The sequence below is a fragment of the Agelaius phoeniceus genome, chromosome W (assembly GCF_051311805.1).
Source record: "Agelaius phoeniceus isolate bAgePho1 chromosome W, bAgePho1.hap1, whole genome shotgun sequence".
Taxonomy (NCBI): domain Eukaryota; kingdom Metazoa; phylum Chordata; class Aves; order Passeriformes; family Icteridae; genus Agelaius; species Agelaius phoeniceus.
The window spans coordinates 2,420,951-2,446,017 of NC_135301.1; the positions used below are offsets into that span (position 1 = coordinate 2,420,951).

A 25,067-nucleotide genomic window follows, 5' to 3' on the forward strand; every position below is an offset into this window, starting at 1 on the left:
GTGTGGCGCAGCTGTACCGCTCTGATGGAGCAGTGCCTGCCTCAGAGGCAGGAGGGTGCCGGGTGTCACCCAGGCAGGACAGGGTGCAGCCGAGCTGGCAGCTGGGCACGGTGGGCAGAGCAGTGCCACAGCCGGGTGCCCGCTGCTGCTGCTGCTTCCAGCCCAGCGAGCCTGGGCTGCCCAGCGGGACAGCGTTCCCTGCCTGCATGGCTGCCTTTGCCAGAGGCTTTCCCTCTGCTCTTGGGGGAGGGAGGAGGGGGTTTCTTTGTTAGCTTTCCTTCTCCTGCCTGCCTGCAGCTGGGCCTCCCCCTGCCACAGCCCTTGCTCCCCCCAAAGAGGCAGCGGTGGGGTGTCCAGGGATGGTGGGTTGGGGCAAGCCTGGACATTGACCTGGCCTGGCTGAGCTTTCTTGCCCAGCATCCCTCTGGTTTGGGCTGTGGCTCCCCTAGGAATATGAAATTTAATTCCTCTCCTCTTTTGTTCTCCGGGGTTCTCTGTAGTGTCCTGCAGCATCCGCACCTGGCACCTGACCCAAACCATGCAGGAAAGAAAGGGTGACCCCAGGGTGACTCCTCAGTGCAGGACACGGCACAGGGAGTTCTCCTCTAAAGCAGCTGGCCAGGGCCTGCAGGTGTCATTTTCACCTGCTTTTAAACAAACGTTGCAAGTGTTTTCTTTGGCATTTTGAAGCTGCTGTCACAAGCGCATTCTCTGCAGAGGGAGCAGCTTCAGCCCCTCAGGACAGAGCTGGACATGGAGCAGGGGGTTCAACCCATGCTGGCCACTGGCACCCTCCAGCCCCAGCACCCATGGTCAGCAGAGCCTTCCTCACATTTACCAGAGGCAGAGGAAGGAAAGGATTTTTCCTATCCCATCCCCATACCCAGACTGGGTTATAGGGCTATAAATCCCTGCCTCTCTGCCAGGACGGTCTCAAGGATAAATATATGAGCTGTAGTGGGTATTAGTGGTGGGAAGCACACAGACAGCACAGACTGAGGATCTGGCATGGCTCTGCTCCTGTGCCTGCCAGCCTGAGGGACTCTGGCCTGAGAGTTGATGTGAACTCCTAAAAACAAGAATTCCTGCCAGTGAGGGCACTGCAGTGCTGGAGCAAGCAGCGGGTCACCTGGAACAAGAAACAGCAGTGGGCTGTAAGATGTTCCTGGGGATGTAATTCACCTTAATGAGCAAACACCCTGAGCCAATCAGTGCCCAGATTCCCACACTTTTTATCTTCACATATTTCACAGGAGTGCAGAATTTGATCCATCACACCAAGCTTGTTGCACTGCATAATTAAATATAGGCAGCATTAAGCATCACTTTTGGCAACTCCTCTGGTGAAGTTTTCCAGTAAAACCTATCAGTGGCCCTGAGCAGTTTGGGAAATAATAATAAGGAAGAGGCAGAGGCAGTGGAGTTTTACAGACTCCCAATGCACAAGAAACCATTTTATTTAAAAACAATGCATTCAATATCAGGTTATGGCACATGAGTCAATGCTGCAGGCACATCACAGCACGGGATCACACTGAGAGCTCCCGAGCCCCGATGCTCGTGCCCAGGGGAGCCAGGGCACCAAGGGCTGTGCAGGCACGCTCCAGCCTGGGCTGGGACACACACAGCCTGGGGACACACACAGCCTGGGGACACACACAGCCTGGTGCCAGCCCTGGGGACACACAGAGCCTGATGCCAGCCCTGGGGACACACACAGCCTGGTGCCAGCCCTGGGGACACACACAGCCTGGGGCCAGCCCTGGGGACACACACAGCCTGGGGACACACACAGCCTGGTGCCAGCCCTGGGGACACACACAGCCTGGTGCCAGCCCCTGTCCCAAGGCTCTCCGTGGTTGTGGGGCTGGAGCAGCCCCACGTGCAGCGTCCTTCCCGCCACTCACCTGAGAGGTGCCCTGGCCCTTTATGAACATCAGCCTTTTAAAAATAAACGATGCTTTTAGTATGGCCCTTACTAATGAAACCTTTATTACAATTATGGCATTTTTCTTTTTTTTTTTAAGTTTATATTTTTTTATCGAAAACAACTCCATCAGGCATTGAACTGTAGAGCCATTGAAATAAAGACACATTCATTTACAGAAAACCTGCTTTTTCCTGTTTGCCCTGTTTTTGCAGCCTCCATTCACAGTTAGTAGCTCTGTTTCACAAACTCTTGCTTTTTGGCTTAGTCCTACAATTAAACCTGGTAGCCAAATGCCTGTTTTCACGTGCCTTGCTACCATTCACCAAGGAGATGCAAGCAACAAAAATAGAGACCCAAGATGTATAAAAGAAGAGAGGAAACGTATTCCCAGTCCTATGTACACCCCCAGCACCTTGGCAAAGGGGCTGGAGAGGGATGTGGCTGCCACTGGATACTGTCCTGGCAGCCCAGGGCCAAGCAGGGTCTCCCAACGGAGGGAGCTGCTCAGGAGGACTTGTCTGGATTTTGGAGCCTCAAATGTTTTGTACTTACAGGTATTGACCACGCTGCATTAGCTCTGTTGGCTTGTCCAGACATTCAGTCATGGGAAGGAGAGTTGTCCCTGAACCATCAGGAATTCAGGCAGAAGGTTTGGGGCCAAAGAGAGGGAAGGAAGAGCCCAGCTGAGGTGATGCCACTTGCAGGGGCCACTGGCTGTCCTGAGCAAGGAGGGCAGCCCCCAGCACCTTATAAATAACTATTAAATAAATAATAAAGATACTTGTTTCTTAATGCAAAGGCATTTGTGCTGGAGAGAGGCAGCCCCAAAGAGCCTCTCCTCCTCAGCCACTGTCTTGTCCATGCCCTGCCATCCTCACCTCTCCCTCAGACCCCACCTGGCAAAACGAAAGCTGCACACTTTGAGATGGTTTTCCACCTTGCATAAGCTTGGGCAAAAGAATATTGATACTAAGAAGCAATTTACTTTGGGCTGTGCTGTGCCATCGATCACGGGGCAGAACTCCCCATTAAAATCAATGATTCTGAAATGTTCAATGTGGGTCTGGAGCATCGATGGGGAGTTTTGCTTAAAAATCAATGATGTAATATGGCGTTCTGTCAATAATTTTTCTGTATTCCCATTTCCAAATATTTGCAGTCAGTTTTGTGCTTCCTTCTCTGCATTTGGTGCCTCTTTGTGCTTTTGGAAAGTTCTGGTGGTGACACCAGGACTGGCAGGGGGTTCAGCCCCTCTGGAACCCATGGGAGGTTCCAGAAACTGTATGGAGCACACTGCTCCCTGCTTTCATGCCAATATAATGATAAAATTCTCATCTCTTGAATTTGCTGAGGAGAAGTGATGGGTCCCCACAGGGAACTGGTGAAAGGCCTCTTGATAAAAATATCTGGCATTCAGAGAAGCCAAGAAGGGTCACTCAGGCTTTGGGGTGACCCTTCTGCCCCCGTGGGCTCTTTGTCTTTATAGGATTAGAGTGGCTGGGCACCGCTTTACCATGGACCTCAGTGACCAGCACGGCTGCTGTGCAGCTCCATAGGAAACAATGTCAGAAATTATTCATTCCTGCACTTCATTAACGACCAGAGCAGAGCTCTTCTTTCCCTGTGCAATTTCTAGTTTGGGGCTAAACCATCTGAGTGCTCCAGCACGTGGAGAAGGGTCCCTGCAGGCTTTGTTGGGACCAGCGGTGCCCGGTCACTGCCAGCCCCACCGCTCGCAGAGGCAGCGATCCCACAGCCCTTGCTGGCACAGGGGACATCACCACTGTCCCACTGTGACTCCAGGAGCACAGGCACTCCAGCTGCACCCTGCTGAGCAAGTGTGAGGAGCACAGGACTGGACAGAGCCCCAGCAGCAGTGGCTGGGGCAGCAGGGGGTGATCCAAGCCCCACCTCAGCCCTAAACAGCCTTTGGAAAAGCGAGGCTGGGAAATGTGGGATGCTTCCAATGAAGGAGAAGGCCACCAGCTCCGTCTCCACCCAGGGGTGTGGGGAGAGAACCATCCTGGCTGCAGGGCCAGCAGAGCTGCAGTGCCACAGTGGGCACCAGGACATGCCTGGGCTGCTCAGCTTGGGTGCTGTGCTGGACATCTCCTTCCTCATCTCCTATGTCTGATCACAGGTAAAGAAGCTAAGGAAAATTAACCTGTGCCATTTTAAACACCGGATTTTGCATCTTCTGTCATTGTGGGGTCAGTTCTCACTTAGAACAGTAAAAAATTGTTAAATACCTGCCAGCATACTCATAAGAAACCCAGTTATTTCCCAGGCTCCTTTATCCTGAGACGTACTGGCCAACACTTCCCAGCTGTAAGCGACCCTATTGTTTGTCCTGTCCCCAGACAGCTGGATTTCCTGTGGTGCCAAGGAAGCAGCTGCCCTGTCTGCCTTGGAGTGCTGCTGGTGATGGGAAAAGGGGGACACTGCTCCAGCTGGCTGACTGGTGAGTTACAGACATAAATGGGGCATTTGGTCATGGCATTGCCTCTTCCCTGCACTCCAGCTCTGCTCACTCCCCTACAAAAACTGGTTTTAAAAATCCCAGCACCTGGCTTCCATTTTTGCCCATCCTGCCAGTCCCTGCCCAAGCAGAGGGATGGGGTCTGGGGCTTTTCTCACCATGTCTCCAGAGAAGCCTAATTCCATGTATTGTGGTGGTTTAAGTTTAAAATCAAATGACAGAATAGCATCAGCTGGATGGGAATGAACGTGCCTCCATCTGTCTAGTCTGGACTAGGATCTGTCCCGAAAGGAATTAAAACACTGAAGTATTCCAAGAGTGATATAAACACCTAGCTAAGGTATGAGCCACTTTGTGACCTTCTTCTTGTTATTCTTTAAAAAATGTAAAATTCAGTAAATAGGAAAATACCCAAGCGGTGGAAATCAGGATCCACACTGAGGAACTTGCGTGTGACGACGCGCTGCAATTCCGAGTGGCTTCCTCCAGTGGCCACGGCAACGCTGAGCTATTGACAGCAACAGATACAAAAGAAGCAAAACCTTTTAAAAGTAGCATTTCTAGCTCTAATGGCAAGGAACAATAAAATTATTTAGGGTGTTTAGCAGAATGCTAAAATATGAACAGATATTAAAACATACTGAGTGGCTTATCTAGAAATGCAAAATGTTTCAACTTTGCAGCTGCACAAATTGCATCCACAGAACATGATAAAAGCTTCTGCACCGCTAAATACACTGAAACCCTGGATGAGCAGTAGCTAAAAAGCATCTTTAAATTATGGAAAAGATTCTAGGGTGGGTTTGTTTCCTTTTTAGAATTCTATCTGAAGAATGTTTAATTTGGTTTTGGGCACTTTTTTAGACAATTGTTTGGCACTTCAAGATTTAGGTTCTTAGGCACAATGCGACAAGGTGAGTTTGGCCAGTCCTTCACCGTGCATCCTGTAGAGCAGCTGGAACTCTGCAGGCAGCTGGTGGGACTCCTGCCACTTGGTGGTGAACTTGGTTCCCTTCTTGTCGTAGTAGTGGTACGGGAGGTCCTCCCGCGTATTGGGGTCGAAGGCGAAGGGCCAGAATCCGTACAGGTGGATCTCGTCACAGATGGCTGAAGCCAGGGTGTACATGAGGATACCTGTGCTCAGCCGCTTCGGGGACAGGTGCTTGTTCCGCCAGTACCTGGGAAGACAAGAGGGAGTCAGAATCAATCTGCTCACAAGTAGCTGACGGCTGTTCTGAAGCAACCACAAAACGTCATCAGAGGCTCTGACGAGAAGTGGTCCTGACTAGCCAGATGTGCCTCCCACATCAGGCACGAGGGGGAAATCAGTTAGGAGATATATTTGGCCAGTTAAATGCAAGGCAAGCCCACCCACCTGTTAACGTGCTGCATGATATTTCCTGGCCAAGCCAGCTGGACCTTCAGCTGCCCTCTGTGCTCAACAAAGAAGTCAACCAGTGTTCTTGTGACTGTTGCCGATGTGTGGAAGAAAAAAGCGGGGATCCAAAGAATGGCCCCATCGAGCTTTTTCAAACTTAAAAAGAAGTTGTTGCGATCCTGAATGGTCAAGAGGTTGTTGTAATACTTCTCCAGGATGCTGGGGTTGAAGGTGGTAAGGTTGGTTTTCCTTCCAACATCTTTCTGGAAAGCCTCGGTTGGAGCAAAGTTGCAGCGAAAGACAAAATCCGATTTATCAATTTCCTGCCCGCACTGGCTCCCGGTCAGGATCCCGCTGTTGCCGACCACAGCACAGATGTTGTAGTGCTTGTTCATGATGGGAGACACGTCAGGAAGCAGAGACCTGAAGTTATTGCTGATGGAGAAAACATACTTGTGGCTGGAGTAATCGTAGTGCATCAGCTGCCCAATCCGAACGCTGCTCTTGACCAGAGAAAAGTTTTTGATGACGTCAACATGCTGAAGGATTTCTTGCCTAAAACAAGAGCAAAATAACAGAAAACAAGGAGTTCTAATTCCCCTTTTTTGCAGTGGATTGTTTTCCACCTAGACTTATATTTTTCCTTTTTTTAATTTAAAGTGTACTGAAGTAGTTTCCTGAGCAACATGATGCAGTGGCTTTTCAATCAATATAAATAGATGGGAATGAGGGAGCTGGCTCCTCACTTAGAGCTCCGCTTGGATTTACTGGCTGGTCCCTACTGATGCCAGCTCGGGCTGTGCCTGTGCCTCTTGGAATAGTGTCAGGATTAAAATATGGGATTGGCTGCTTAGGGCAAGGGGTGCAGCCCCAATTACACCCCCACAGCCACCCAGCACTGCACTGCCCTGTCTGGGCTGTGACACAGCGTAGGGACAGCTTTCTGCTGGGGCTGTGTGTGCCTCTCATTGCTGGTGCAGCCGCAAGGCACGTGAAACAAACCCAGGATATCCAACTGAATTAACAGGAGACAATTTATATATACATATATTTATGTTTTCATTAACAAGCTTCCAATCACAAAACCAAGCGACAGTCACTGTCTCCATCTATGCAAATATAGTTCCTTAATTCATATTTGGGCAAGCACAGCAGCACTTTTAGGAGGGTTATTAGGGATACTTAGAAAGCAAACAAAACCAACCCTGCTTGGGAATTTCCCTTGCAGGGCATAAAATTAGAAACTGAATAGGACTTTATTTACTTATGTTTATGGAAAACAAACAACCATTCCTCCAGCTCACATCCTCCAATGTCTGAGCATTAATGGAGTCCCACTGGGTGCCCTAATTATGGGTTCTGGCTGGCGGACAAGTGCAAAGGCAGCTCCTTGAGGCATCAGCTAAAATCATCGGAGGGGTAGCACAGGAGCAGGCCTATGGAGCTGCTGGTGCCAGGGATGGAGCAACGCTGAGGGTGGCCACTGTCACTGTCACACAGCCTGGCAGGTCCTGGGAAAAGATGGGACTAAGTGCCCCATCCTCTCTGCAGCCCACGGCTCCTGAGAGCAGGTGTGGCAGCACTGGAAGGGAAGTACTTGTCCTGCTGTCCTTGGACTGTGGCCTGAAGGGAGGAGAAGAGCCCAAACCCTGCACTGAGAGGTGCAGCAGCCCCATCCTGCCTGGCCACAGAGCCAGATTCCTGCTCCCCAGGTGGGACATGTGAGCAGAGCCATGAGGCAGCCCCTAAAACAGCAGGCATCTGGCAGCACAAAATTACAGTCCAAGATGGCAGTAGCTGTCCTAAATGGCTACATGGTTTTATTTTCTTTTATAGAAATGCTAAATATATGCAATCAGCAAATAGATGTATGTATAAAGAGCACAAAGCTCTGCGCCTGCCCCCGCAGCTGGAGCGGAGCTGGAGGCAGGAGCAGCACTGCACTTGCTCAGAACTGCCAGCAGCTGGGAAGTTTCTCTGTGTGCCTTCGGCCTCCATGAACACAGCCTTTCGTGGCTGTTACAGGCCAAATGTTTCCACTCTTAAACCACAGCTATTTATCCTGGAGTAATGACAATTCCACTTGCACACCAGGAAACTGGGTCACGTTCTAGTACAATAATGTGTGTTGCAGCCTGGTGTCCTGCTCTGAAATAATCAAGTCTTTCGGGACAGCTGCAAGTGTCTGGGGGAAAGCTCTGGTTCAGCCTTTGTCTCTTGCTGCTGGCAAATTCCTCGGAGCTCAGAGCACTTAGCAGGGTGCTGCATTCCCTTAGCTGCTGCTGGGAAGGGCACAACTGGGCCCTGCCCATTGCCCAGGTGCTGGCTCACCTCTGGTGGGCGAAGGCGCTGCGGTTGAACACCCACTTGGAGGGCTTGTCCTGCAGCTCTTGGCCCAGGGAGTTGGTGAGGGGCACGAACGAGGGGTCCAGGAACTTCAGGGCAAACTGAGACCTGCAGGTGGGCACAGACACCAAAACATGCACACACATGGGGACACGTGGAGTCACAGAGATGGCAATTTACACACCTGTACACACATGGAGACACAGAGACACACATGCACACACAGGGGACACGTGGAGTCACACAGACAGCAATTTACACACATGTACACGCGTGGAGACACAGAGACACACATGTACACACATGGGGACACATGGAGACACAGAGATACCCATGCACACACATGTACGCACATGGAGACACAGAGACAGCCATGCACACACATGGGGACACATGGAGACACAGAAGCAGCCATGTACACACATGGAGACACATGGAGACACCCACGGATAGACATGGGGACACCCACACACACACATGGGGACACCCACACACACACATGGAGGCACCCGTGCACACACATGGAGACACTCGTGCGCAGATACAGGGACACACGGAGACACCCACACACATGGAGACACATAGAGACATCCATGCAGCACCCATGAGGACACCCACGCAGACACAGAGACGCCCACGCAAGCACACAACACACGTGCACACACAAACCACACACACCCCCCGCAGCCCCGCAGCCCGTTACCGGCCGTGCCCGACCCGCCCCCGCGGCCGCCGCCATCAGCACCACGGAGAGCGCCCGGCGCCGCCGCCGTGCCGTGGCCGTGCCGGCGTCCCCCGGTCGCCCGCCCGCCGCCCCGCAGCCCGGCCCGCGCGGTGGCCGCTGCCGGCGCTCTGCGGCCCCGCTCCCGCGCCCCCCTGGCTGCCCGGCCGGGCCGGGCCCGGGGCCGCCATGGCGGGCCGCGCCTCACCGGAATCCCGCGTGGAACATGTACATGCGGGGCCCGGCGGCGCCGGCGGCGCGGGGCGCCCCGAAGATGTTGTCCTTCTTGAGCGAGACGTAGCTGATGAGGGACAGGATGAGCAGCGCCACGCTGAGCATGACGAGCCCCAGCACGCTGGCCACCCGCACCATCTTGCAGCTCCGCATGCCGGAGGCGGCCCCGCGGCTGGGCGGGTGCGGGGCGGCCGCGCCGCTACATTGGGGGCGGCGGCGGGGCCGGGGCCGGGCCGGCTCCGCCGCGCTCGCAGGAAAATGGAGGGACGGGGCGGTGAAATGGCAGCCGGGAGCGCCCGCACGGCCCCCCCGCTCCCCCCGCGCCGGCAGCCGCGGCGGGACGGCCTCGGGCACAGCCCGGCGCCCCGGTGACCCCCGACAGGCCCGGCGAGCCCCCGTCAAGGCCCCGTGCCACTCCCAGCCCCAGCGGGCCCACCGACAGCACCAGGTTTCCCCCCAACGTTCCCAGTGTGCCCTCAAAAGCCCCAGGGCCACCCGGAAAGCCACAGCACCCCCCAACAGCCCCGGGGTGTCCTCCACAGCAGTTCCCTCCCCAGTGTGCCCACCCTGACAATACCCAGTGTTCCCCCAGCAACCCTAAGGTGCCCAGACCACCCTTCCCACTGCCTTGGGGTGCCCAGGTGACCCCCCAAAAGCCTTGTGTGTCCCATTCTGGCAGCCACAGGGATACCCCTGGAGCCCACGGAGCCCCTAAATATGCATGAGGGCTGAGCATGGCTCAGCCATGGGGGGCCTAGGCTGCTGGGGACGCTGTGCTTCTGCTGGGGACCCTGTTCCTCTGCTGGGGACCCTGTGCCCCTGCTGGGGACCCAGTTCCTCTGCTGGGGATTCTGTTCCTCTGCTGGGGACACTGTTCCTCTGCTGGGGACCCTGTGCCCCTGCTGGGGACCCAGTTCCTCTGCTGGGGATTCTGTTCCTCTGCTGGGGACCCTGTTCCTCTGCTGGGGACCCTGTGCTTCTGCTGGGGACGCTGTGCTTCTGCTGGGGACCCTGTTCCTCTGCTGGGGACCCTGTGCCCCTGCTGGGGACCCAGTTCCTCTGCTGGGGATTCTGTTCCTCTGCTGGGGACACTGTTCCTCTGCTGGGGACCCTGTGCCCCTGCTGGGGACCCAGTTCCTCTGCTGGGGATTCTGTTCCTCTGCTGGGGACCCTGTTCCTCTGCTGGGGACCCTGTGCTTCTGCTGGGGACGCTGTGCTTCTGCTGGGGGACCCATGTCTGGGTGGGTGCACATCATGCCCAGCTCCCGTTTCCCTGTGACACCGTAGATCCCGGGTGGCACATACGGAGCTGTTGGAGCCTGTGCTGGGCAGTGCATGCTCTGAGCTGGCTCAGAAGACCCCTTGCTTTTTAAAAGCCTGGCGTTTGGAGCATGGGTCATTAAACTGCCCCCTATACCACAGAGCAAATCCCATGTGAACTCCAAGAGAGCCTTCTGCACTCCCAGGGATGTCTGTCATGAGCACGACCCCTTCATGCTGCATCCCTCTCAGTGTTTCTTCAAACTCCATTTTTCCCCTCACAAAGGTCTCCCCCCCCAGCCCACTCTGCCTCCAAGCCTCGAGTTCACTGAAGTGCCTCATAAATAATAGATCCTGTCTTTGTAGCCCGGTCCTTGCTCTGGGCTATTTCCTACTGCTCTCCATGCACGGAGCTCTCTTTGAAGAGCAGGAACACGAGGAGCTCACAGGGCTGGGGTTTGCATCAGTGAGGTTCTTCTGCTTGCAGTGGGAGTTGGGTCAGAGTACAGCCTGAGGTCTATATCCAACTGCTGTGGGATGCCTGTGGCTTTGGTGGAGCGAGAGGAAAGGCTGGGAATGCAGAAGATATCAGTGGTTTAAGACAGGACATAGGCATTTTATGTGGCTGTCACCTGACGTCCCTTATTGTACACCCAGCGCACAGTGTCCCCACCTTCAACACGGATAGTGTTGTCCCAGTGGAATCCAAGGCTTCCCAGGATAAACCAACTGCAGACTTTTGCTTTAAATATTTTAGGAATCAGCTCTATAACATTTAATATTGTCTCCTGTAGTTTCTGACCTTGAGTCCTGGGGGTGGGAATAAACCCCAGACTGAGACTGTGAAGCCCTAGTGTCACAGTCCTGTTCACTCTCCTGGCTTTTCTCTTGCAGGAGAGTGTGCAGCTGCTGGACTGGGAAAGACCATTCAGTTCCAAGCCCCTGCCATGGACACCTTCCACTGGACCAGGTAGCTCCAATCCAACATGGCCAACAAGAGAAGCAGCACTGCTGCAGTGTCACCGCTTTTGGGGACAGCTTAGCCAGAGCAAGGACATTGATGGCACTCTGGTCCTGTGTTTGGACACATTTTTCCCCTGATCCTGCCCATGCAAAAGAGATTTGGGAGGACCTTGGGAAGGTGTTTTGGTAAGAAATGTTTAAACCCTGCCGTGTGCTGCAGCCTCTCCCCTGACCCTCAGTGAGCTCCAGCCCCACCAACAAGTTGCAGTGGAAACAAAGGCAGTTCTTGCTTCAGATTCTTCAGAGATAGCAATATGTCAGGAGCCCCTGGAGAGGCTGAAAGTAAATGAATCAGTGCTAGAAAGTGAAGGATATCATCCGTGCTGAATGGTGAAAAGGAGTCCTGAACAGTATCTTCATTGATTTTCCTGTAATTGACACAGAGCTCGGCTCGCCGGAGGCTGCGGCAGGAGCGGGGAGGCCCAGGTACCGCTCCCGCCTCAATTAGGCAGCTCGGGGCTGGGGGCAGCTCCACAGGAGCCAGAGGGCCACAGGCTGCTCTGCAAGCTGCCTTGAGGACGAGGGGCAGCTTGGAAGGATGTGTCCCAGGCTGTCAGCAGCTTCCCACCAGTTCCTGGGATAGCCCCAGGTACACCGAGCCCTCACCTGGTGAGAAACACCGGCTCTAAGGTCAGGAAAATCCAGCGGTGGCAGAGGCAGGAAATCTGGTTAGCTGAGATCTGAGGCTCTCCAATGTGCCTCATGTGTGAAAGCCCTCAGCTGGGCAGCGGGACAGACCCATGGACAGCCTGTCCTGGGGCAGAGTCCCTGGGCACTGCAGGAGGGATGGGTACCATCGAGGAGAAGAACAAAAGGATCCTGGAGCATCGATCACTTCACAGCCCAGCAGAGGAACCACCTGTCAGGTTGGGTGAGTGCTTAGGAAAGGTTCCCACTTTTGACTTATTCATGCAAAAGGTACACAGTCTTTATAACAGCACAGGAAACTTGTGCTTTGAAGATTTGTCCCCCCTGAAATCCACGTTTTCCAGGCTATCTTTACAATTTCCCACCCTCCTTTGAAGCTGGTGTTTGGGGTCTCCAAGCATAAGGGGGTCTTGGTCTGCCTCACAGCACTCCAAGTGGTTTTAAAGTCTCTTTAAGACCAGATGCTTGTCAGCCTGCTGGGGTGTGAAGATCCATGTATTTATTACCAGAGTATGCTGGATTACAGCAGCTCCACAAAGGTATTCCCAGGGGAAGGGTGTGAGGAGTGAGCTCCTGCGGCTCCTGCGGGGCTGAGGAACCCTCACAGGCCGGCCCTTAAGGCAGTGGGAGCAGCCAAGGAGGCAGGAGCCAAACGGGGCACAGCGGGGACACTGCCGTGCGTGCTTGAGGCCAAACAGGACCCCAGGGAGGGCTGGGCAGGATTCAGGCTGGAACCAGTGGGACCCATGCACGACCAGGTAAGACCATAGTGGGACCCTGGCAGGAGCCAGGCAGGGCCCAGGTGGGACCCAGAGGGGATCCAGATGGGATCCAGAGGGGATCCAGATGGGATCCAGAGGGGATCCAGATGGGATCCAGGGGGGATCCAGGGGGGATCCAGGCGGGATCCAGGCAGGATCCAGGCAGGATCCAGGCGGGATCCAGGCGGGACCTCGTGCGCCTGAGCCCCGCGGTTTCCCTGAGTCACTCCCTGCCCGGAGCCCCGCGTTCCTGCTGATGCAGCGCCGGGGTCACTAAATGCTTTGTTGAACGCCTGCCCGCGTGTGCCTAAGTGCTTTCAGCCTGGGTGGCTGCTGAATCGGGTTTCCTGGGACAATTATTTTGAACATAAGTACCCAAAGTCTGCTCGAGTCCTTTTCTAAGTGCTTACGTTATTTTGTTTTAAAAACCTGGCATTGCATCCTTATCCCTGTGGTCAGAGACGTCGTAGAGATGTACTCATTTTAATTATATTTGGAAAAATGCTTGCTGGGCACAATGGGCACGTCTCTCCTCCTGACTCTAAAACATGCAGTGGTTTCTCTCATCCTGTAAGCTCTCACCCTTCTGGCATGGGGTCACATCCCATCAGGAATCTTTGGGAATTCAGTCTAAGGCCTCAGTGGGACACAATGGGAATAGTCCTGGTGTGCCCATGAGGAGGGTTGGGGTGTGTGTTGCTACCTCCTGCACTCACTGCTGCTCTTAGTGCAGACAAGGGTTAGTTAAGCCAGGCCTGGCAAGGCCGGCTGCCAAAGGAGGTTTCTGGGTGCTCAGGAGAACATGGCTGCTCCTGGAACAGGGAAATTGCCACTTTCCAGGTTATTATTCACTCTGCACCTGGTTAAACCACCAGGAATTTACTAAAGCCTTCAGATTTAAGCTGATTATTTCTTTAATAGTTTATTACATTTTAAAACCATCTCACCACCTGGTTTGTTGCGCTGCATTAATGTCTGCAGTGCCAATTGCTTCACCTCCTTCCCAAGGAAGCTGGAGAGATGCCAGAGTGGGGAGCGGGTTCCAGGGGCTCCTGTTTGTAGTGGAGAAAGAGGTGATGAGGCGTGCCCCGCACTGTGGGGTTGGAGGGCACCACAGGGATGCGCGGCACCACAGGGATGCGTGGCACCGCAGGGACTCATGGCACTGCCACTCACCCAGGCTGCTGCTGTGGCCCCGTGGGCTGGCACACGGCCGGGTCCCTCGGGATGTGTCTGCCTGTCTGTGGCAGCCGGCCCCAGCAAGGACAGCCAGCCCGCTGTGGAAAATCCTAATGAAAGAGCTGAAGCTGGGAAGAGTGCGGAGCGATTAGTGGTGTGCATGCAGCTGAGCTTCCTGCAGATTACTCGTCTTTAGACCTAATCCTCTGTGCTGGAAAAAATCCCAAATCTCTTCATTTTTTTATGGAGTGATTATCATAGACTGCGGAATGATTGTGTAAAAATTAATCCTGGGGGATGAGCTCAGGTTTGGAGCTGCAGTGTGGTGCTGGCCAGGAGCTGGTAAACAAACCTTTCCCAGAGCGAGGGCATTAAGCTCCAGTGGCTCCCTTGTTTTCCCTGCTCTTTACCCAGAGCTCCAGCTGGGTGCAGGAGCAGCGCATCATGGGGTGGCCAGGGGTGCCCGCAGGCCCAGGTCCCAAAGGCTTTGCCCCCGAGGAGGGAGGGGACTGTGGCAGGACAGACGGGGACACGCCAGCAGCGGGGCCATGCTGGCACCCCCGGCTCCATCCATCCTCAGGGCTCAGGTTCAAGAAGGTGCTTAAGCCCAGCATTAGGAGAGCACGCCATCCCCATCCCGCTGCCAAGTGTGATGGATCTGTAACTATTCTGAAGCCATCCATGAATATTGCATGTGCATCCACTTATTGGAGCCTCCCCTGCATGGCTGCCTGGGCCTGGTTTAATGTTGGGCTGTCAGGAAATGCAACCCAGGGAGGAATAATTGGGGATCAGCCCTTTTGGTGCCAGCAGGCGAGGGTGGGAGGGGAGAGGCAGGGAGTGAGCCAGGGGAGGGGGCTCTGGGCTGAGTTAAATCCCTGCCTCAGGAGTCTGATCCCTGGCAGAGAACAGCACATGGCTTTGGGGGAGCCCTGGACCAAATCAAAGGGACAGGGACCACCTGGAGCCACTGGAGGGAGAGGTGACAGTGCCTTGGAGTCTTGCTTGCAGACTTGTGCCGTGTTTCTCCAACCCAAAAGCAGAGGCAGAGCACCCGGGACGTGCTGCTGTGGTGGCAGAGCACTGCACACGGGATGAACAAGGTCAGAACTGCTGGTGGAAAAGCAGCCCGAGAGGGGGCTCTGCAGTGATTCACTCAGTCAGGAGTTGGACGCTAAGGCTGGGTTAATTTTATGCATTAATCAACAAGAGAGGGAACGTTTTACTTTACTGGAGGGCCGGCGTCCCTCCCATTTACACCGCACGGCTCCATTGATTTCATTAGGATCTGCCAGGCAGCAACGAGAGCGGAACTTGGCCCCCTTAATTAAGACGACTGTTGCTAAAGGCAGAATGATGGAAAATAATTAACCCTGTAAAAAAACCACACGATGCTGAGAAGGAGAAATACATAATTTAGGAATCAGGAGGCCATTATGCAATATTAATTGCAGACAGCATGTCTGAACAGCAGGACACACGGTGAGTCGTGCCGCTCCTCACAGAGCTGCTGGAGAGGCCAATCTCGCTCTTAATGTCCAACCAAGAGCCCCAAAGTTGCATCTCTGGAATGCATGCTGGGGTCTGGGTGCATTTGGGGGCCTGGGGTGTGCTCAGGAGAGCCAGCAGGGAGCTGCTGTCTCCACTCCCAGAGCTCGACAAATACACTGCTTCTGCAGGTGGAGGCTCAACCAATTTCATCAATTAAAGTTCTAATTGTGCTAAGGGAGCTTTGACCTCCTAGGAGGACCCTTGCCCTTCTTTGCCAAGAAAATTGGATTATTCCTCCTAGTGCTGATTGCGAGAGCCTTCTCTGCTGCTAAAATATTCTCTCTACTTCCTAATCAAATGACTTAAAAAGGCCAACACAGAACTTTCAACAGCAATAGCAAACACACCCATTTATTAAAACAGACTCAAGAAACTGCAATTCCATAGGCAATTTCTGGAGAAAGCTGTAAATGGATGCAAAGGGAAGCTCCATTTGTCCCTGGTGACACTTTAGGGGCTGGATACTGATGTGAAGCTCCTTTTAACAGAAAAGGAACCAGAGCAATGCCCTGGAGACGGGGATGTCAGGCAGCCCAGGGCTGGGATAGCAGCAGGAACAGCTGGATAATTTCAGGATGAGGGCACTGCCACAGCTGCACGGCTCTCGTATTTACTTCACCACAGTGAAACTGCTTTACCCCATTGGTTCCAATATTTTGCTCTCAGAGACAACTCCATAATTGTGGAAGGGAAAGAGGGTCGTGAAAAATCAATTAATGCTCATTTCCTATCTCATTAATGGCAAAGCTGGTAAGAACCCTCTTGTTTAACTGCTAGTAGGAGCAGCACATGGGGCCTCTGCCCTTCAGCCCCCTCTCCTTATACACTAAATCAAGGAATTATTTCCTAACTGACTGTAATTTTATTTTGTAGCTCTCACTAATGAGCTCTTTGTGTAATGTATCATAAATTACTTACAGCAAGATTTTTCTTTTACTTAGAATGGGTAAAAAATCGGCGTTGGCTCCAGCCTGTGCCTGCCATGCCCACACCACGCTGGATTTTTCCAGCTGAAGCTCAAGCCCTAATTTTGCAGATAAACAGCTTCTATTTCATTAAATGAGCTCTGCACAGAATGTTTATCTTAGTTATTTCCAGAAAATTAATTCATAGGGCTTAATCTGTTTAGCATCTGATTAATGGGATTTTTAATCACCCATAATAATGATAATAACAGGCTTAAAGTAATAACCCAGGCAAAGGTGTGTATTCGTCTTTGCTCTGCCCGTTGTCCTGACAGCCATCAGTGCTGCACAATAACTCCAGATATTTGGCATTGTTCCTTTCAGATCTATTGATCAGGTGGGAAAACCAGGCCTATTTTGAATCCATCTCATTTAACAATGTTTGTAAAAGCACCTGCTATCAGAGAGGGAGTTTGGGAGGCAGCACTGGAGGCTCAAACTGCATCCAAACTACTCCCTGCTGGGACACAAATGCCATTAAGCCCTGTCTCTGGTAATTAAACACCTAAAATCACACTTGTTACAGACATGGCAAGGGGCTCAACAGGGCTGTGTGGCAGTGAGGGTTCAGTGGGACAGTGACCCTGCTGTGGCAGAGGTGTTCGGGTCTGTCGTGTTTCGGGGTGGGTGTCTGAATTCCACTGTTGTGTGAGTGCCACCCTCAGGGTCCCACCTGGCCACGGGCAGAGCAGCTGAGAGCAAACGCAGCTCTGCAGAGGTGGGCAGGGCTCACCCTCCTCCTGCCAGGATTTACTCCTTTCCGTGCTGCTGCACAGCGGCAGTGGCTGCTGTCCTGGCTGGGACTCCCTTCGCCTTTTTGAGGGAGAAACTCCTTTTGTGCTTGCAGAGACACAAAGCTGACTGGTTTTGGCTCTGGCAGGTGAGCAGGAGGTCAGGGCACGGGCTGCAGCACTTCCCAGGGAGGGATCAATACCCAGCCAGCCGTGCTCCCACTCTGAACGGGGAGAAACATGGACAGGCACATGCTGGGGGAGGCAAAAGGCATCCTCTGCCTCTCCTCAGGCTCCTTCCCTCTCCCAGCTGAAATTGGAAAGAAATTGATCGATCTTTGGCTCTTTTCGGGGTGAGGGGAAATTGCAGAATGAAGATGACTTGAAAGAATGAGATGGATGGGAGTAACTGGAGCTCATCCTCCCCGGGAGAGGAAAATGCAGCACAAATGATGATGTTAGCCATCCATCCCTCGGTCAGGGCCTTTATTCTGAGGTCCATCATGGGGGGACTGCAGCAGATGCCCCAGTGCTGTGCCCTGCTGGGCTCCCAGGGTCCTGGGAAGCAGAGGACATCCACACCAGGCTGTGGGGAGAGGCTTGGAGCCACCTGGGCTAGGGGAAGGTGGCCCTGCCCATGGCAGGGGGTGGCACTGCATAGCCTTTAAGACCCCTTCCAAATCAAACCACTCTGGGATTCTCTGGTTTCCCATGCCTGGGAATCCTCCTCCCCACCAGAGGCAAAGCCCCAGCATCACCAGGCCCAGAGGTGAGGCCAAACCTGCCTCCTTTCCCCTGCTTTTTTCCATGAGTATTCCCTTTTGCCCATCAGAGACAGGTCTGCTATTCCTACCAGAAGCGTTTCCAGTTGTGCCACAGATGGGTGTCCCCATCACCGTGTCACTCTCAGACCCTGAGCCCTCTGAGGGTGCTGGGGGATTCCCCGGGCAGCAAACACCCATTCCTAGGCACAGGCCAGCTCCCCCAGCTCCTGCCCAAGGGAGGGATGAGCTCTCCTGGCACAGCAGTTATAAATTCCCAGCATAGCAGGTTCCAGGCTGATTGCCTTTCCTGACGGAGTCTCTCTGTAAATGAGGCTTTTCAGAGATGACAGATAGAGCTGCTCCCCCGGAGCATAAATCCTGGCAGCCCAAAGTGCCGCCACAGCCTGTTTAACAGCCTGCTTGCCCCGGCCCCGAGTGCAGCTCCTCGGGATGACACAGCGCTCCGCGGGCAATTCCTCATCAATTAGCCCTGTCGGCACCGCTGGGCCCCGCCGCCGCTCGGCTAAGCCGGGCACTGACCCTGCCCCGCGATAAAGCTCCTCCGAGGATGGCCTCCGTGCACTGCTGCCATCGCCCTGTCTGCGAGGATGCCTTCCCTCGTGGCTGCGAGCCATTCCCCTGTCTGCCGGCCTCTCCGGGACATCCTCCTCCCCTCGTGCTCCCTCTCCTGCGGGCTCTCCCGTGAGCCGTTTATCCCTGTTCCTGACCCCTGGAGCAGATGGCACTGCGGGCTCACGGAGCTGCCATCACAGGGATGTGCTGAGGTCGGTGCTGTAAATCCCAACCAGGGCAGGAGCACAGGGATGCCCCAGTGCAGGAACTGTCACAGGGATGCTCAGCACAGGGATGCCCCAGTGCAGGAACTGGCACAGGGATGCTCAGCACGGGGATGCCCCAGTGCAGGAGCTGGCACAGGGATGCTCAGCACAGGGATGCCCCAGTGCAGGAGCTGGCACAGGGATGCTCAGCCCCATGCTGTGCCCTGTGCCAGACTCGCAGCAGGGAGCACCAGCGGTGCCAGGGAAGGGCACAGGGCCCATCCATGGAGGTGTAAAGGTCTGTCCCTTCCTGAGCTGGACACGGCTGTGCTGGTTTACCCTGTGCCACACAGGCTGGATCAGCTCCCTGCAGCCTCTCTCCTTAACCACAAATCCCAGCCCAGCTGGAGCCCCTCGCACGCCGATGCTGAGGCATCATGTGGAGGAATGAGTTTGTGGAGGAATCAATTTTGCCAGCCACCCAGGGTACTTTTTCCTGGAGAATCTGAAAGTTTGCAAAGGAACACAAACATTTAGGCGATGCTGTCCCTTTCCCAAGGCAGCCGGTTCCTGCTGGAGCCATCGGCATTCCGGCCAAGGCGGGAGCAGCCCGGCTGTGCTCATTACTCTGCTCCCAGATGAACAGTAAGTCTCTGGAACAGTACTTACAGCCTGTAATAATATTACTGCTCGCTCTGCTACATGGTCCCTCAGTCATTTTTTCAATTAAAAAAGGCCCAATGCTCTATTAACCTTTTGCCTGCTCCTCCATCCTTCATCTGCCGGCGGCCAGGATCGCAGCCGTGTGTTAAAGAAGGCATAGATTACTGTAAAGCAGCGCCGAGCCCTCTGTCACGGCCACGATGAAGTGTCATTTGTTCATTTAAAAATATGAGCCAGTTTATCAAATTCCCCACCTCTGAACCGGTGCTGCAATCTCTTTGTTACCCGTGCAGGAGGCAGGCGGAGCGAGGCCAGCCGGGCTCTCTGCCGGGGCTGGCAGGGCTCCTGATGCCCCTTCTGCCATGGCCGGCTGTGCTGTGCCCCCAGATCCTTCAGCAGCAGGGGCTGGCAGCTCCAGTGAATGTTAGAAACAAATACATCCATTTCCACGGCCCTGGAGCAGGGATGGCAGGGAGGAGCTGCTGCTCCCGGCTCTCCCCCGTGCCTGTGGCCGCGTGTCCCATCCCACCGTGCACCTCCGCGCCTGGAAAACTTCATCCCATTCAGCTTCCTTGGGGTTTCCCTGGGTGCTTTACATACGGACCCAGGGACGGTGCTGCCGCCTGGGGGTGCACCCGGTGTTCCACCGCTGCCAAACACGCTGGGTTTTATTTTATTCCCATTTATTTCTGATTTGCTGCTTTTATTCCTCTCTCAAGGCCCCAGCTACTGGCTCTAGCTACAGGGACTTGTTAGACAAGAGCCCCGGATGCTCCAGTTTGATTTCAGGATCCACAAATAACAGTGTACAACACATTATTTGCTAGAAATTACCCGAAGCTCAGCCCTCCGGAGCTCAGTGTGTTGTGCAGAAAAGAGACCCTGTTCCAATCAATATCCTTTCCACGGTCTCTGCCTGTCCACTGGCCATTATTTCACTGGCTTTATTTTGCTTACAGTCCCAGCTGCATCAATATAAGAGCTCCAAGTGGTTTGGAGGTGGGTTTGGAGCTCGAACCCTCTCCCTGGCAAGGTTACATGTCCTGGAAAAAGATGATATCCATAAAAACTGCTTCAGAGAAGTCCAGCAAAAATGCCTGTGTCTGTCCCGACAGTGGAGAGAGCAAAAGAACAGAGCATTTGCAGCATCATCTCCATTTTGGGCAGTGTCCACATCCATCCCCTTTCCTTCCCAGCGGTGTGTGAAATGGCTCAGATTAGCTGGGAGCCAAACCAGCCAGGGTAAATGGGGCTAACTCCATGTGAATATTGCTATTGAGCTTTATCCTACAGCGCCACACTGAATTCATACACTGCTCATTTACCAGAGGCCTTGGAATTTCACTCCCTAATCCTACTTATGCCCAAGAGCATGTGCCTGTGTCAGTGGGGAGGGCTTGCACAGCTTCCCCCAGCTCCACTCTGGGGGCCCTTTCCTTATGGAGCAGCCTCAGGTTAAAGGTGCCTTGTTATCCCATCATTTTTCCTGCACAAGTTCCCATATCCGGCTATCAGGGCATTTTCCCCTCTTTCCTTGATGAGCTAAACATGTCAGGCTCTTTCAGCTGGTTGCTGTGCAGTGTCTTTCTGGCTGCAGGTAATTTTTATGGCTATTTTCTGTTCTCTCCCCAGTTTCCAGCATCCTCTCGAGCCCTGAGTACCACAACAGGCTGTAGCACTGCAATATCTGGGTACAAGTGCCTCATGCTGAGGCAGGAGCAGCTCCCCTCTGCCTCACCTGCATTTACCCAGGCCTTCCATTAGCCCATTTTCCCACAGCAGCTTTTTGGGTATCATGTTCCATTATTTATTTGAGGACAAACACCTAAAAGCTGGATGTTTTTCAGAGCTGTTGCTCCCGGAGCGGTCTCCTCTGCGGTGTCCCCCCAGGGGACGTGGCAGGTGACCCTGGATCTCCAGCTGCAGCTTTTCCTGGTGCCCCCAGCTCCTCCAGCGTCCCCTGCTCCTCTGCCTGCTGCTGCTGCTGCTCCCTGCATTCCTGCAGCCGTTCAGGATGGCGCTCGGAGCAACCTGCGCCAGTGGCAGGTGTCCCTTTCCAGGGTACAGGGTGGGGCTGGATTGTCTGTACGGTCCCTCCCAGCCCTGGCTCCTCTCCTGGCTTGTGTCCCGTCTCCCTCGTAATCTCTCTCTCCGAGAGTTTATGTGGATTAGCAGGTCCCGTTGTGTTATCCGTAAACCTCGCTGATCCCCCAGGGACGGCTCTAATGGGATTGTGTCACCTTTTCCAGGCTGGATGCGCCTCCTCCCCTGCTCCCTGCGCCCGCGGGCTCTCCCTCTCCCAGCCGTGCTGATCTCCCTCCTTCCCCTTCTTGGCCCCCAGATTTATTATTCTACAGTGATTGTGTTGAATTGCATTTGAAATCAATTAGCACAGGTACTCAGAGATGAATGTTCATGCTCTGAAAAAAGGTGATGAAAACATACCATTTAAATAGAAATCAATTTCCCTTTCATGTATATCTTCCTAGCTGCTGCCCGAAATTAATAGTTTTTAGATATTTGTGTGGGAGAGGAGAGGCTCCCCTCGTAAAGCACTTCCCTCTCCTCCTCCTCCTCCTCCCCCGGCTCCGGGGCTCTCCCACGCCGCTTCCCTCTCCGGCAGAGGGGCTGCAGCTCGGCGAGGAGCGCCTGCATTTCCTCCTCCCTGCTCATCTTTCCGGGCCATCATTAGCCACTTCTCCATGGGAAACTCTTTAACTGGAGCACGGATAAACAGCGGGGCCGCAGCGCAGGGACCCCAGGCAGCGCCGGATCTCCATCTCAGCCCGAGCGCCAATTACCCTCCCGGGGAGAGCAAGGCGGGGATCAAGGCACGGTCCCTCCGGAGCCGGGCCAGCCCCAGCAGCCCCAGGCACCCCTAAACGGGCGGGGTCCCTCCTTGGGTCAGCTCCGGTGCCACTGGGCTCCGAGCTGGGGACAAAAGCCAGGGGAAATCCCCAGAACACACAAAAGCACCTCTTTGTTCAGGGCAGCTCTGGGTGTGGAGCCGGCTGAGCTGAGGTGCCCCTGCCAGTGCAGCCTGGGCTTGGTGGCTGTACTCATCCTGGCCCTCCCAGCCGCCCCAGTAAGATGGCCCTGGAACTCTGTCCCGCTGAAATGCCGTGATTTTCCCAAAGCCCAAATAAGTGCATGAGCCAGCTAAAAAGAAAAAAAAAAAAAGCTTTTTTTTTTTTGCTAAAGTTTCCTGGAAAATTGTGACCACAGGATCCTTGTCCTGTGCTCCATAGATCCCCTGAAGGAGGAATTTCCCCTGGGCTAAAGCAGCTCTCAGCAGTCAGGAGATGACCTTTGGTAGGGTGCCCTAAAACTGACCCGTCCCCTCATCCCTGGCTCTTAATGCCAAGGGTCTTCCCAGCCTGCTTGTCCACAGGGACCAGCCCTTTAATGCCATAATCATTTCATTTATTATCTTCTTTAGGCTACAAAATCTAATCCCCAAATTTAGGCAAGCATCTGTCCCCCTCATTTCCCACAAGGCACCGAATTATCGCTCAGCCCCTCTGCTACGCCCTGATCCCTTCGATCTGGTTTTCTATCAGTGTTATTATTAATCTCCTCCTCCAATCATTTTCCTCACCATCTGTTTTCCAGCAGGACTCCGGTGCTTAGGGGAGGACCCTGAGCCCTGAGACTCCCTGCTCTAATCCCATGGCAGGGAGGCCGTGGCCATCCTGCTCCCGTGACCTCCTTGTGTCCCGGGGTGGAAGTGGGGCAGCAGGAAAGCTGCGGTGCTGCACTGCTGCTGGGCTCTCATGGGGAAACGCGGTGCAAGGGCCAATTAGGTCAATATTTTTAGGAAATGGGGGCAGTTCTCCCAGGGGTGAGGTGGTGAAGTGTCCTGAGAGGCTGTGGATCCCAGGCTGGAGGTCTGAGCCTGCCCTGGGAGTGGGGCTGATCCAGGTGCTCAGGAGCGAGCCCCGTGCTGGGATTATTGTCTGTGGGACGATGCATCTCCAGGTCTGAGCTCTTCCCTGCTCATTCCATCCTCACCATGGGTGAGCTGGAGAATGGATGTTTGCCATCCACTCTGGATGCCCCAGACCCCCTCCAGCACCCTCAGGGCAGCAGCAGCAGCAGCAGGCAGTCACTGTCTGGGGACAGAGGCACATTCCCTGATCCCTGGGCTGGGCTGTGCCCGTGTGGTGGGGCAGAGATGCCCCAGGGTCCCCTTTCCCTGTGTCAAGACCCCCATCCAGCCTCTGGGAGCAGCTCAGGAGTGCTAAAGGCACCGGGACACCTTGCAGTCGATGCCCTCATTTACATGTTTCATTTTTAGTAATTTCTGAACTATGTCTGTGAATTCTCTAAGAGAAATCAGGTTTTCAGCTCAGCCCCTGGTAGCACAGGTCAGGAATAAAACCTGTTCACATTCTCTGTGTTTCTGGTCTCCAGGTATTGATCGCCGTCTCCATTTTCCCCACTCTCGGCTTGATTCCTGCCACTGCCTATTTTTGGTTTATGCTTCCTGCCAGCAGATCCTTCTGGAGCTTTTCTCCGTCTCCTGCCTTGCCTCCCACTGGCACTGCAGCATCTCCAGCCCCCCCAGGCCCTCCTGGCTGGCTCCCAGCCCTGCTGCTGCCCTGTGCCCATGGAGGGGCTTGGGAGCCTGGGATCAGCTTTGTAGTTACAGCACATGTTCATATTTTAATGCAGGGATTTCATTCACCTCCCAGCCAACCTCTCTGCATTGCTAGGATTTGTATCCCCCTCTTATTTTTAGATCTAGATATTTGCTAAAAGTATAGATTTTCACCCTTGTCTCAGGCTGGCAATCACTCTGTGTGGGTAGGACTGCAAATCTGAGTTATTAAATCTTTACATATCCAGGACACCATGCTAAAGGCTTATTTGGGGTTCTGTTTGCTTGCAGGGTGTAAATAGAGTCTGAGGTACCCAAATCCCTGTCCTGCCCCCATCCATTCGTTTTGCTGTGACTGTGATCTCTGTGATTTCCCAATTTTTCCCTCCCTGTGTTATTTGTTACCCGCTCAGACGAATGCAGGCTGGCAGGCTCAGAAATCAATTCAGCAGTGGAGTCTCAGTCTCAGAAGAGCTGTGTGGGGATGGCTGCCACCTTCCTGGGATGGTTGGTGACAGAAGATAAATCGCCGTGGATTTTTTGCCAACGTGCCATATTTCAAACTCATAATCAGTCCAGCATCACCCTGGGCTTCCTTCAGCAGCTCCTTCCAGCGCGGGTGATTTATGGCCCCGGGTAGCGACACCAATTGTACATTTCTAATCCTCTCTTGTATAATTTCTCTTTGCTGCATTTCCTTAATTACCCTCTTTCTGACCTTCCTTTTCCTTCCTTACCCCTGCTTCCAGCTTGCTCCTGGGCTTCCTTGCCCTCACTTGACTCTTTCATTTAATTCACGGTGTGAACGTGGTTTATGAGCCCCCTCAGCCCTGGTGACATTGGGGTTTTGGGGTGGAGGGTTCCTGAGGATGGAGCAGAGGTGGGAGCAGCCCCTTGCCAGGCTGGATTTGCCTGGAAAAGCTCCACAGCAAAGGAGGTGGACAATCTCTCCTTTGGGCTGTTGAAACCACCCCAACATCCCTTCCCTGTGTGTAAAGGACTCCTGGTCCCAGTGCTGGCATTTGTCACCTCTGCTGTCAGTAATTCCAAAGAGC

General features: G+C 53.9%; 1 protein-coding gene across 4 annotated transcripts; it reads right to left on the bottom strand.

Moving 5' to 3' along the window:
* Positions 1–1,423: 1,423 nt before the first annotated feature.
* Positions 1,424–9,363, bottom strand: LOC129132683 (alpha-N-acetylneuraminate alpha-2,8-sialyltransferase ST8SIA3). 4 transcript variants are annotated; one of them, XR_013185978.1, is made up of 5 exons: positions 9,063–9,363; positions 8,119–8,241; positions 5,785–6,342; positions 1,780–5,587; positions 1,424–1,629 (listed from the first exon to the last, which is right to left on the bottom strand). XR_013185978.1 is itself a non-coding variant. In XM_077193158.1 (4 exons), the coding sequence occupies exons 1-4, from the start codon at positions 9,239–9,241 to the stop codon at positions 5,305–5,307; spliced, it is 1,143 nt and encodes a 380-aa protein (XP_077049273.1). In that variant the 5' UTR covers positions 9,242–9,363; the 3' UTR covers positions 1,424–5,304. The 4 variants fall into 4 exon arrangements, 1 of the variants encoding a protein (XP_077049273.1); XR_013185977.1 differs by having other exon boundaries at positions 1,424–1,733; XR_013185976.1 differs by having other exon boundaries at positions 1,424–1,646; positions 1,722–5,587.
* Positions 9,364–25,067: the final 15,704 nt, after the last annotated feature.